Source organism: Lontra canadensis, unplaced genomic scaffold, assembly GCF_010015895.1.
Source record: "Lontra canadensis isolate GAN:19392208 unplaced genomic scaffold, GSC_riverotter_1.0 scaffold5, whole genome shotgun sequence".
Taxonomy (NCBI): domain Eukaryota; kingdom Metazoa; phylum Chordata; class Mammalia; order Carnivora; family Mustelidae; genus Lontra; species Lontra canadensis.
Genome location: NW_022630999.1, coordinates 7,250,223 through 7,264,350, shown reverse-complemented (window position 1 = coordinate 7,264,350; position 14,128 = coordinate 7,250,223). Strand labels below are relative to the sequence as shown.

Genomic DNA, 14,128 nt, shown 5'->3' with positions numbered 1-14,128 from the left:
GCAGTGGCTTAACCCACGGAGCCACCCAGGTGCCCCTTGATGGTTAATTTTATGTGTCAGCTTGGTTAGACTATGATGCCCAGTAGTTTAGTCAAACACTAGTCTAGATGTTGATGTGAAGATCTTTGTGGATGTGATCAGCATATGTAGTTATTTGACTTTGAGTAAAGCAAATTATTTTCTATAATGTTACTGGGCCTCATCCAATCAGTCAAAGGTCTTGAGAACTGGGACAGGTTTCCTAAAGAATTCCTATTCAAGACTGCAATATAGAAGTCCTACCAGATTTCCCAACCCACTGGTTGCCTTTCAAGTTTTCCAGCTCTTACAATCACATGAGCCAATTCCTTAAAATAAATCTGTCACTTCCTCCTCCCTTCCCTTTTTTCCACCTTTCTCCTTCCCTCACTCCCAATATATATTTATAAACATAAATATATATTTACAAACATATATATTTATAAACATAAAGATATGTAATATATATTTATTTATATTTTATATTTACATTTTACTTTTATTATATAAATTTTATATGAATAATAACTTTATTATATAAAGTTATTTATATTTTATATATAAATATAGAATATACTTTATGTATAATAATATATATTATATATAGTTCTCTAGAGAACTATGACTAATACAGTGGGATAACTAAAGCTTAGTGAAATTACATGAATTTCTTAATGTCATTTAATAAGTGATGGCAGAGCTGGTAATAGAAAGATGGGGAAACTGGGTCATAAAATTGCCTAAAATATTGATTATAAGACTAGGAAAGAAATTCAGAACTATGAACTTTTAACCCTGTGTTTTCTGGTGGATTGCAAGCTGAAAAATGTGAAATTTTATGCAAAACCAATATATTAAAAATTCTGAAATTTAAAGCAGATAAAACAGGAGGGGGATTGTTTATTTCACCAAAAGGTACAGTGTACAATTCTTTTTTAAATATATAATTTAAATTCAATTAGCCAACATATAGTACATCATTAATCTCAGATATAGTGTTCAACAATTCATCAGTTGCATATAACACCCAGTGTTCATCATATCACACGCCCTCCTTAGTGCTCATCGCCCAATTAACTCATTCTCCCATACACCTTCCCTCCATCAACACTGTTTGTTTCCTATAGTTAAGAGTTTCTCATGGTTTTTCTCTCTCTGATGACTTCCCATTCAGTTTTTCCTCCCTTCCCCTATGATCCTCTGTGCTGTTTCCTAGATTCCACATGTGAGTGAAGCCATGTGATAACTGTCTTTCCCTGATTGACTTATTTTACTCAACATAATACCCTCCAGTTCCATCCATGTCGATGTAAATGGTAAGTATTCATCCTTTCTGATGGCTAAGTAATATTTCATTGTATATATATATATACCACATCTTCTTTATCCATTCGTCTGTTGATGGACATCTCGGCTTTTTTCACAGTTTGGCTATTGTGGACATGGCTGGTATATACATTGGGGTGCAGTTGCCCCTTCGGATCACTACATTTGTATCTTCGCAGTAAATACCCAGTAGTGCAGCTGGTGGGTCATAGGGTATTTCTATTTAACTTCTTGAGGAACCTCCATACTGTTTTCCAGAGTGGCTGCACCAGCTTTCATTCCCACCAACGGTGTAAGAGGGTTCCCCTTTCTTTGCATCCTCATAAAATTCTTTTTAAAGACAACTTTCCTCAACACTTAAAGTGGCTTCATTAAAAAAAAAAAAAAAAAAAAAAGAAAGAAAGAAAAGTAAGCTTAGAGGCACCTGGGTGGTTTAGTTGGTTAAGCGACTGCCTTCCACTCAGGTCATGATCATGATCCCAGCTTCCTGGGACAAGAGCCTCAAATCAGGTTCCCTGCTCGGCGGGAAGACTGCATCTCCCTCTGCCTGCTGCTCCTCTTGCTTGTATACTCTGTCTCTCTCTTTCTGTCAAATATATAAATAAATAAAATCTTAAAAAATAAAAAAGCTTTGTAACCTTTTAGAGACACATAAGTTCAACATACTTGAACAGGACATGTTTTTAAAGTGTATCTTATTTAAAAATATTCCCAAGATCTAATAATTACTTCATTCTCCTGAAGATGAATGCTCTGTGTGGATAGAAAAGATAATGAAGGAAATAAACATATGTTATCTTAATAAACAGAAATCTTGCATTTTGTATGATGTTTTGCTGATAACAAAGCTTTTCATATACACTCCTTCCTGGAAGCTTCGCCACAAATCTCTGAGTTATTATCTACATTTTATAATGGAGATAACCTGGGCTAACAGAACTAGAAGACTTGCCCAAACTATTTAGACAGAGCAACTGATTCCCAGATCTGAGCTCTCTCCTCGGGGCCTTGCCATAATGCTGACAGAGCACCAGAATTATTCAGACGGGTGGTATTTGTAGGTCTCTTGACCTAGTATCTTATTGGGAACTAAATTTTCACTCTAATCAAAAGGATTTGTGGGCTCCTACTGGGCTCTCGAGAATATTAAGATTTATCTTAGGAAAAAGAATCCTAGGACAGGTCTTTCTTATTCTGAAAGATAACCCTACCTTGTTCTCTTGAAGCTATGAAGCAATGGAAAATTTGATCACTAAGGATGAGGAACAATCTCCTCTCTCCATCTTTCTCACAGTGTACCCCATTTGGAGTAAATACTCTGTGAGCTCTGCATCTTCTTATAATAAGCAAGCATTAGTTGTGGTTTTGGGTGCTGTGTGGTTTACTGAAGTGTAGTGATCACTCCCAGCTTTTCTAGCTCTCTCTCCTACCTTGTTTTCATTTCTCCAACCTGAATGCATTTGCTTTAGGAACAGGATTTACACACCACTGCATCTACATTCTTTGGGTTGCAACGACTTAACATATTTTGAGTGCATTGCTTGTACGTTCCTCAGGGCACCCCTGGACTCATCATATTTGTAAAACTGGATTTCTCTCCAAAGAACCAAGACAGTTCTTTGGAGGCTCAATGAGTGATTTCTCCTGAGAGAGACACATCTCTCCAGTCTGCCAAGGAATGAAAAGTCAGACAATCGCATAAATCATTTTGAATGTTGCCAAATAAATTCCACCAACTGCTACTGACAATAATTACAGTATGTCACTGGGAAATGTGATTTTCTTCTAGCATCGGGCTTTAGCCATGTCCTGAGTGCCATGAAAACGACACAGGCAGCTCTCTCCATAGCAATAACCGATTTCTCACGATCCAGGAAAGGAAGGGGTTGAAGTGCTTCTTTACCTTGAAATGTCTGGAACAGGATACCAAGGAATAAGTAGGAACCACTAGAATGTACTGCTCTTTGCGGAAAGCACACTTGTCAACTACTCCAAAAATTAGGCGAACTGGTGATTAAAGACCACCATTTTGTTATAAGCAGGACTGTGGGCTCTGGCCGAGGAGAGGCACAACCTGTTGTAGCTTACAAAAAGGAAAGCTCTTTGGTAAGAATGGAAAGTCCTGAAAGCCAGTATGAGAGTCTGCTCCTTGGGAGGCGATAGCATCCCAAGTCTACTAGGATTTTAGGTTCAACCCCAAGACTGGCTTTCATACGAATAGGACCGGGAAGTCACATCAAAGGGCCGAGCACAGCCATGGGCAAAGCAGCTGGGTGAACCAAGTTAGAAAGAAGACAAGGAAAGCTGCAGAATGGCGAGAAAAGGCAGAGACGCAGAGGAGGGATAAGACGGGAGGAGGGAGTCGAGGAGGGAGGGGAGAGAGGAGAAAGCCGAGCGCGGACGTCAGGAACAAAAGCTCCAGCGGAGTCTGGCGGAGGCACTAGGGGAGCATGGGGTGTTTTGAATAATTATTAAAATTAGCATGTGTCTGCGCCATCCTGTGGGTGTGGCGCAGAGCGGAGTGTAAACTCCAGCGGGGCCGGAGCAAACATTGGATTAGCGGCAGCAGCCTGCCAGCCTGCCGAGGAGTGCGGGGACCAGCGCGCGGCACGCCGACCGGCACGATGGCCTCGTCTCAGGGGAAGAACGAGCTGAAATTCGCCGACTGGATGGCAACTCTGCCGGAGAGCATCCACAGCATCCCCCTCACCAATTTAGCCATCCCAGGTAGGTGCGCGGAGGCTGCCGACGGGGCGCTCCACCTGCCCCGCCCTGCATCATCTGCCACGAAGTGGGAACTTGCCACGCTGCCCGAGGGAGGGAAACTCGTCCCCAGGGGTGGGTCTCCGGCCAGGCGAGCGCGTGCCTGGGAGCCTCGGCCCTCTGGCGTTTTGCAAACCTCTGGGGTCCGTGGCGCGGCGAGTCAAGGTGACTGCTGTTGCACTGGGCTTGGGAAGCAAGCAGGCTGCACGAGAGGGCTGGGGCAGGGGGAAGCCTCGGCTCTACGATCCGCTTTGCGCCCCCTCCCACGGTTCTCCTCGCAGACTTGTGGGGGTGGGGTGGGCGGGGGTTGATTTCTCGGACTGTGGGGTGACCGAGCGCGGTGAGCGCGAGCCGGTGTCCTGAGGGCTCGGCCCCGGCTCGTGGACCTCCGACTCCATCCCTGTCACGGCAGGGAGAGGATTTGGTAGATTTCTCGGTGAGAACCTACCCGAGTCGTTAATATTCGTCCCCAGTCTCCTTTAAAGAGACAAAGCGCTTCCTTAAGAGCGAGGAAAGTTCAGGGACCTGCGGCGGCGCGATCGCTGCCCTTGACCGCGAGCTGAAGGGAGCGAGGGGAGGAGGGCGCCGCTTCCCGGTCTGCCGGGTGGTGACCGTCTGGATTCTGTTTCAAGTGCGGTTGGCGGCGTGTAGCGCCGGGGTCAGGAAAGCAAACCCTTGCGGACCGTGCGTGCGTTGCTCGGGACAGAAGCCCGGCGGCGGAGGGGTGGGATTCGCAGGCAAACCAAAGGGGAAAGGGGAGCAGGCGAGTGTCCAGACAGCCTAGAAGGAAGGAAATCCGGGCAAAGCGAGGAAGAGACGCGAGGGATCCGATCCAGAAGCTTCAGCATGGCGCGCGGGGCTCAGATCAGAGGACTAGACAGGCTTCCTGGGAGGGAGCGTGCAGGAGCCGCTAGCTCAGGTGTGCAGAAGAGACGGACGTTTCAGGGCGGAGTACTACGGTAACAGCTGGGGACACGGCCAGACTTCGTTACCAATTTGACTTTTCACTTGGGTTGAGGGTGCAGATGCCTGATTTTCCCAGGAGCCGGCCAGAGGGCAGTTTACCCACAGGTAGTCCACCCCTCCGCCTCGAGCTCAGCCCTGTTATCAAGTTCAACCTTCTGGTCTGTCTCCTCTTGATCTACCCCATCCAGCGCCCCCTCTCAGCCACTGGAGGAAGGCATAATAAAGAGGAAAGGGGGAGGAAAAAAAAGAAAAAAGGAAGAGGGGTTCCTTTGAAAAAATCCCAACAGGCTCTAACCAGCAGCTCTGGAATTGATCAGTAACCTAAATCAATGGTCGTTAGTCATGTGGATGTTTGGCTGCTATGACAGGCACAGGCTGCACTCAGCACCAAGCCCTGAAAGAAGGGTTTTTCTTCTTATGCCCTTCCTCAAGAGGTAGCTTCCCAAGAGCCCAGGTGTCTCTGAGGGAAAGAACAACCCAGCTTCTCCACTGTGCGCTTAGCCCTGCTACCTGGGTGAGCCTAGGGACTGCTCTTTTGAAGGAGACAGTAGAAAGTACACAACTTTGCTGGCAAAATTTCGCTCTCACTTCCACAGGCGTTCCTATCCTCTTTGCTTCCTTTATATTTGGTTTTACACAGTTGCTTTCATACAGTCTCACCTGAGCACTTCCGTACACATAGAAAGTAATCAAGGCAAGGACTCTGATGCTGGCCTTCTGATGGGTGACTTGCCAGATACACAGGGAATTAAAAAGCCCAAGTTCACATTGCTAGTTATGAGATATAGTAGGATACTACGTCAGAGTCTACATTACATGTTTGTAATTCTTTACTTTTCAAAACCCTAGTATGGACACCAGATCAGAGAACTCTTCCCCAAACCTCATCAAGGAGCAGTGCTGGTACTATTAACTCCATTTCATAGATAAAAAAACTGCAGCTCGGTGAAGGCCAATAATTTACCCCCAGACCAGTGATCTGACCCCTAACATGGTCCTTAGAGAAAGTATCCTAGGAATTTTTGAGGGAAATGCTTTGGGGTTTGTATCTGGATGGCTTAGTAGCAACAGCTGCTAATCAGGGTGAGGGGACAAGGAACGAGGCATTAACAGGATACAGGGCAATTTTCCTTTTCTCAAGTGAAAACCCGAGGTCAGAGACTGATACTCTGCTTGTCTTCCTGTGGAGGCGTTGGGGGTAAGATTGGGAGGCTTTGCATGGGATCCATTTTGAGTGTAATACTAAGAGGGGTTGTGGCATTGGACTCAGTGGGAATTTTCACTGCTTTCTCAGCCCTTCTTAATATGATTCTCAAAGTGAGCCCCCTGTAAAGCCTCTCATTCTTACCCCCAATACTTCTGAGAAGAAAAAAAAAATGTCTCACCAACTCCATACCTCCTGAATATCCCCCATGATTTTGTAAAGTTGGTTTGGTGGATCCATGTATATAAATCTAGGTGTTAAAATGGGTTTGGTACTTTTCTGCATTACTCAACTCTAAGAATTTTCGAAGGAAAAAAGACATTCAAACTTTGATAGAGAAGACTAATTGGAGACTATTAAACACTAATGGAATAATTGCCTTAAAATCATGCTAATAGCTTCCTGGCTGCTACATGTTTACTTGGCCAGTTGCTACAGCTTGAATTAAGTAATTATCTCCACCATTTAAAACCACTCCTGATGCACCATACAAGCGTTTCTGTGGAAGGCAACGACTGCTCCGTCATCCTCAAAGTTCAGGTTTTTCTTAGGTGAAGCAACTGGGGAGTGAAGAGCCACTTAATTAAGAGGCCACCCACTTGGAGCAGCTGACCCAGATCACCCAGGGCTAGTGCAAAGAACAACGTGCAGGTGTGTGATACTCCCCACCGCGAGTGCCTTTCTGGCTTCTCTAAACGTTTCTCAAGTGTCTGCATCTTCAGTGCTTTCAGAACCAAATCGCTTACCGGCTGTTTGCATTTAAATAGTCTCATGATTTGATATTGACCGGCCTAACTAGTTGCTAGTAATCTGTATTAGTAGTTTTACTTCCAGTTTACCTTTCAAAGGCATGGTGCTGTCGGAATACATTGACAGGTGCTCAGATTCTCATCTCATTCGTCATTTCTTCCAGTCTCTAATGATGCCAAATGGAATTTTCATTCATACATGTTTTTTTAAACAATATCCTGGCATTTGGGGTTATGAGTGATGCTTCCTGTCACTACAGGCAGGTGAGAGAGAATAAAGAGAAATGGAAGCAGGAAGACAAATGGTGAAATTCAGGCGAAAGCGAGTCTGATGAATTTCTGACATCTTTGCAGGAGAGTTCTAACCTTACAATCATGGCGTCTCCAGAACCACAGTAAAGAGATGCATCGTGGGAGTAAGCAAGCTTTTTGCTTGATCTGGGTAGGGTGTTGGTGATCTGGGTCTAGGAGAGGGAGTCATTCTGTCCAAAATCTGAAAGATCGGGGGGGGGGGGTTTAATTCCACGGATGGTTCTGCCATACATTTTCTGATAACGTGATGAAAATCTTCACATAATACAGCAAAGGGACCATGTAATAATGAAAGATTGGCCAAAATATTGTGGTATTGGAACTCAGAGAGAGTGTATGTTTCCTTAGTGTTGGAGTTCACAGAAGACCGAGACCTCCAGCTGACCCTAAATATGGACACCAGCAATCAGTCTCCTCACCCCCTCCCCTTTCCTTGGAACATGCTTTCTACCCACTGTCCCACAGTTGGAGCTCTTTCAAGGATGCTGCCCTAAGAGAGTAATTCCTTATTAAGACCATTTGGTGGCACATGTGACTGAATCCAGGAATGGTCTCTCTATATAAAGTCTTAAGATTCCCATTGCTGAGTGTGAAGATCTACTCTTCCTGTAGCCACCCCAAATAAGCCTCATATATAAGTTCTCTTGCTTATGAAATGTGCAACCTACCAGTCTGGGGTGGCCTGCTTCTTTCTTTAGTCTCTTCGTGATCTCTGTGTACTAGGGTTAGTTTTCAAGCAGACACTTAAATAGGAATTGTTGATTGTGCTTCAGATAAGGAATGCAGAAATGCTTTGGAAATCAATAATTGTACCTGATAATTTTGTCCGTTTCTTCCAGAAAATACCAATGGCAACGAAAAAGAGAAGTTTTACTTAGAGAAACTAGATGTTTATACAGCTCTGATTTCGGTGTTCTTGTGTCTGCTTTTATTAGTTTTTCATTTCTTTCCTCACAACAATCTCTTCTTGTTGCCAGTATTTCTGGAGCCAGCTGTCTTCTCCCTTTACTTTGTAATTTACTGTTTCTATTTTGATTAGGTTGAGACCATCTAAAGGGCAAATCTATGATTGTGTCTCATTGTACAAATTTCTTTTAAAAGGCAGGGTTTGTTTTTGTGTGTGTGTGGTTTTTTTCCCCATCATTTTAGTCAGGATGGTATTATGGAAGTTAATCTTTGAAAGCAATCAAAAAGCAACAAAATTGTTTAGGGTGAATACCTTTTTTGTGTTGCCTTTCCATTTCCCGATTTTGTTTTTGATTTTGCTAAAAAGGAAAAATTAAGTATCCGGAACATCACTTATTCTAGGACTTTTTCTTGATGAGTTGAACTGCATCACCACCTATTAAGATAAAGTGATACTGATGCCATTTTACAGCTTACAAAATGTGTTCTCATTTACACACGTTTTCTACATGTTGTATCAGTAAACCTCCAAGGCCTTGCTACTTAGAGTTGAACAAGGGGAGGTAGAAATGTATCTCAGATTCCACCTCTCAGACCAATTTAATCATAATCAGCCTTTAGCAAGAACCCGAGGTGACTTATGTATACGTTTAAAGTTGGAAAAACACTGCTTTAGGGTAGTTCTAAGGGGATCCTTTATGTAAGTGGCAGAGCCAAATTTAAATATACATCTTTGACTAAGCTCTTTCTTTTGGACCATGCAGTCTATTTATGAGTGTTCAAAATTATAATCAGGCTTAGAGCTAGAATGTAGGTATTTGACTCAAAGCTAATGGCCCAGGTTGGGAACATACTGATAACTCACATTGTAGTTCATCATGCACCTCGAACATAAATGTGACTTAATTGCTACCTAACTGTTCAAATTAGGTCGCTGTGATAAATGTAAAACCTTTCCCCTCATTTCCTTAAAGTACTGCTATCAGCCATCAACAACACTTAAAACTGGCCCATTTGGAGATGCTAGTGGTCGCTAATGGCAATTTAGGAAACATCCCTGTGTTGCTTCTTTATCCATTTGGTCTCATTCTTTGTTGTGTTAAAGGCTCAGCCACTCTTATATTTATGGGTTACTCTTGTATTTATGGGATTATGAGTCATTCAATTTATCTAAGAGCTAAATTTTTCAATATTACTCGAGTAAAAGTGGTATCATGAAGACAAAAATCAGCATCAGAAAGCCATCAAAAACAAAGGAGAAACAGTAAATTGATTTTTTTTTATTAAAAGGGAAATGACCAACCTTGTCTGTATTTGCAAACCATGCCTCGTTTATCTGAAGCATGGTTGACATGGAATAGAAATATAAATGTGGTTATAACAAACTTACTTGAATTTTAGTTAATGAACATAATCAGTGTTTCAGAACACTTGACATTAAAAAAAAAAACCTCAATTTGCTAAAATGAATAACATTATGTTTTTATGTTAGGCTTTACACACTTTACCCTTATGAAAATTTCTCATATCTTTACTTAGAGTTTCTCATATTTAATTCCAACCCCACCCAATCAAAATGGAAAGCATGAATTAGAAAGAAGAGGAATGAGACTGTCGAGTGCCATACATCAGCAGTAATATAGGGAATATTCATGAGGGAAGGCTAAGAAATGAAGACACAAGGACACAGAAGGTAGGTTTTCCTAAACCCTGCCACCCCAAAGCAAAATCAGAATCATGTTAGATTGTTTGTTTTCACCCTTCCCAAGCCCCTGTTTAATGGACTTCCAAATAGTTGTAGAAAACTCCAGACAAATTCTTAAGTATGTATTGTAAGCCAGTTTGGGGGACTACTACATACATGGTATCTGCCAAGCTTTGAAGAGTTGTCACTTTTATTGACGGGACATCTAGAGGAACTGTGCTTCCATAACGTTTATACCTAAAATATCACTGCTCCTGGCAGTCCCACTAGGGCCTTTGCTGTGTCTGCAGAGACCCAACACTGAGGATGTTAGTGTGTGTCACAAGGGCCCTGGATTCCACTGTGGTCAAAGGCTCCCAGGGCTGGGTTCCCCATTGTGGAAGCTGCAGGACCCACCTCTGCTGACCTCGCCTGCCATCACTGCTAGAGTTATGAATGCCAACACTGATAGAACCCTTCAGTCTTTCTACCTAGGATGGATGTCAACAAAAGAGCTTTTTGAATTTATATTGATTCTTTTGTTGTTGTGCCCTTACCCTAGGACTCAAGTATGAGTTTATGAGGGCTGGATGGAGGATAATATGTAGAATAGACTTTGTTCTACACTCTGCATTATTCTCAATTTTAGCCCACTCTCTGTGTGCACGTGTGTGTATGTACACACATATAGTGTGTATTGATTTTAACTACTTTTCCAAGGAACTCGTTTCCTCCCCCCACCCCCCGCCCCCCGCCCAGTAGGTAGACCTCTGGTAGGTGCGACCTAATTAATCCTAACTCAAGACAGGTCCAGGGCAAGAAAGCAGTTGGGGTCCATATTGTTCCTGGTGAGCAGCCTTTTAGAGCATAAATAGAGTCAAATAAACGGACATACCTAAAGTAATTGCTAACACCTTCACTGTTTGAAAGCAGAATGGTAGAGTAAGAGATGTGCTCTGACCTTAAAGAAAATGTTAAATCTCATGCATATATGTGTGTGTGTGTGTGTGTGCGCGCGCGCACACACACACACAGATTTTAACTATTGTTAATCAAAGGGGTCAGCTCTGCTAATCTAGAAGTTACCTATTACTACCAATGCTGCCGCCTCTGACCTAAAAGCATTAGTTTGGGAAACTGGAGAACCTGTCCCTTTAATGGGTACTCAAGGAACTTCTAGACAGAAGCATTTGATACCCTCAAGAAGCTTATATATTTTCTTATTTCTCCTTCTTTGGGTGGATTAGGATCTAAGATTAGAGGACAGAAAGTATCTAAATTATATATTCCAGAAGGCACGAGTGAGAGAGAAATTTACCATGCTTCAGATCGAATTCTGCTGCCAGAAGCTTTCTCTAGAGCCATATGCTTTTATTATGCTCTATTAAGAGAGGAAGATGGGTCAGGAAGAGGGGCAGGAGGAGACAGTTAAACATTCTTGAGAAGCAGCAGGATTAGTCACCTCCGGAGACCAGGTACTGAAGCAGATGGCACACTGATTCGTTAGATATGCTCTTGTTATGTCCCTATATTTCATCACAGACCCTGGAAATGGACAGCTCTGTTACCACTTTATCTTAAATGCCAGCTAATACTATGTTTCACATAGAATTCTTTCCAGTGAGTTAATTCACAGGAAGCAGCCATGTTTATCCTTAGTCAATGTTACAAATGACGATTGTGTTCCTTGACTCACTTGGGGAATTTATTTTATGAAGAAAAGTGAACTATGACGAATGGCAATTCTAGTGGACTGCTAGGCTTTCCTGAAAGTCCCCTCTGGCTTGTGGGGTGGTGAGGAGGAAGATGTACTCAAAGGTATCCTAGTGGGTGAATAGCAACTTCTCTCAGTGCATGTCTCAGGCCACACTCCCCTGTGGAGGAAGGAGGACAAAGAGGAGAAGGAAGACCAGGGCTGTCTTTAGCAGAGTTAGCTCTAAACCCACTCCTGCCATGTCCTTCTCTGGGCTTTTCTCCAGGGGAGCGGGTGGGGAAGGTGGTCAAGGGGTTGTAAAAATACTGACTTGAAGGTTGCTAGAAGGGAAGGCTACAGAACTAAGTTTTGCTTAGTCCTTATCACCACCCCCCAACCCTTGTCCTTATTTCTCTTCATATCTGCTCCAATTCTTGGGTCTGGCTTTAGAGTCCCAGTCTTGAAAATGTCCTTAATTCTATCTCACTCTTTTTTGTTCTGCTTACCTGGAAAAACTTCAACTCCATCAACCTGTATTATTATTATTTTTTAAACCTATTCCAATCCCAGAAAACTTCAGTAGCTAAACATTACTGGGGTTGGTGGGGGGCAAGAAATTACACAACCTGGATGTCTTAATTCACTTGAAGTTTCTGACCATATATCTTATTTCCTCTCTCCATTAAATTCATTTTCCCATTCTCTGAGATGACACTTTCGTCTCTTTTCCTCCTCGTATCAGCACTTCCTCTCACCTCACTCTGCACTTATGGGCTCACTTTATATTTTATATAAAAAAATACATACAGAGAAGAACTTCCTCATTTTCCCACCATTAACCCAACAACTTACCTGCAACTATTCCTGCATTTTCTTTATGTAGAAGAAATTCCTGAATCTGCCCCTCCCTAAGTCCACCTTCTCTACTTGTGTTGTGGATCCCATTCACTCAAATCTCCTCAGTGTTTACTCCCAAATTCATCCCCTGTCTCTCTGGTGTCACTATTTTTCTCTACCTCTGCTGGATCACTCTAGTCCATACACAAATATATTATTATTGCCCGTTAAAAAAAAAAAAAAAAGCCCTCTGGCTCCACACCAGCCTTTCTTTCTACTGTAGCAGTTCTCTGTGATGGCTATAAAAACTATCTTGTCTTGAAATTATTTCCTTTTCTTTCTCTAGCCTGTGCTAATCTCATTATTTCCTTACCATGGCACTAAAATTGTTTTTATCAAGGTTGCTAGTGATCTGTATTTTGCTAAAGTTAATGGTTAATTCTTTATCATCTTATTTGATCTTTCAGCACCATTTGATGTGTTTGACTGCACTTTAGTTTTTAAACATGCTCTTCCTTTAGCTTTTTATGACACTTTTTAAAATATTGTGCGAAAAAACATAGCATGAGATTTACTCTATTTTTAAGTGTACAGTATTATTAGCTATAAGTATAGGGGTATATAGCATATCTCTAGGATGTTTTCATCTTGCATGACTAAAGCTTTATATCCATCAAATAACAGTTCTTCCTTTCCTCTTCCCACCAGCCCCTGGCAACCACCATTCTACTTTTTGCTTTTATGAATCTGACTACTTTAGATACTACTGAATGTAATACTTATCCTTCTGTAACTGGCTTATTTCACTTATCATAATGTCCTCAAGGTTCATTCATGTTGTAGCATATGACTGTTTTCCTTCTTCATGGCTAAATACTATTCCATTATATATATATTTCACATTATGTTTATCTGTTTGTCCATTGAAGGACATTTAGGTTGTTTCTATATCTTGGCTGTTGTGATAATGCTACAATGAACCCAGGAGTGCTAATAGCTCTTTGATATCCTTATTTCAGTTTTTTTTGGGGGGGGGATAAATACCCAAATATGGAACTATAAGGTCATAAAGTAGTCTGTTTTTATTTTTTGAGGAACTGCCATATTGTTTTCCTAAGCACCTGCATCATTTTACAATCCCACCAGTAATAAACAGGGGTTCTGATTTCTCCACATCTTCACTAACACTTGTTTTCTGTTATTGTCTTTGATAATGACCATCCTAACTGATATGAGGTATTCTTTCATTGCAGTTGTGATTTTTAATTTCCATGATAACTACTGATGTTGAACATCTTTTCATATACCTGTTGGCTATTTGTATGTCTTTTTTTTGAGAGATGTCTATTCAAGATTTCTGCCATTTTTTAATTGAGTTATTTGGTATTTTGCTATTTGGTTATAGGAATTAATTATGTGTTGGAAATTAATCCCTTGCAGATATATGGTTTGAAAATACTTTCTCCCATTTCATGGTTGCCTTTTTATTCTTTTGATTGCTTGATCGCTTTCTTGCTGTGTGGAAGTTTTTTAGCTTGTGGTCCCACTTTTCTATTTTTCCTTCTATTGTCTGTGCTCTTGGTCTCTTATACCAGAAATTGTTGCCAAGCCCAATGTCCAGAAACCTTTTCCCCATGTTTTATTCTAAGAGCTCTACTGTTTCAGATCTC

At 41.9% G+C, this 14,128-nt stretch overlaps 1 protein-coding gene across 1 annotated transcript in view; it reads left to right on the top strand.

The window, feature by feature from the left end:
* Positions 1-3,410: 3,410 nt before the first annotated feature.
* The window catches only part of PLCXD3 (phosphatidylinositol specific phospholipase C X domain containing 3), a 167,836-nt gene continuing 157,118 nt past the window's right edge, over positions 3,411-14,128 (top strand). The window contains exon 1 of the mRNA XM_032851398.1: positions 3,411-4,071. Within this exon, the coding sequence (XP_032707289.1) occupies positions 3,969-4,071 (103 nt within the window). The 5' untranslated portion in view covers positions 3,411-3,968. The remainder of the gene's footprint in view (positions 4,072-14,128) is intronic.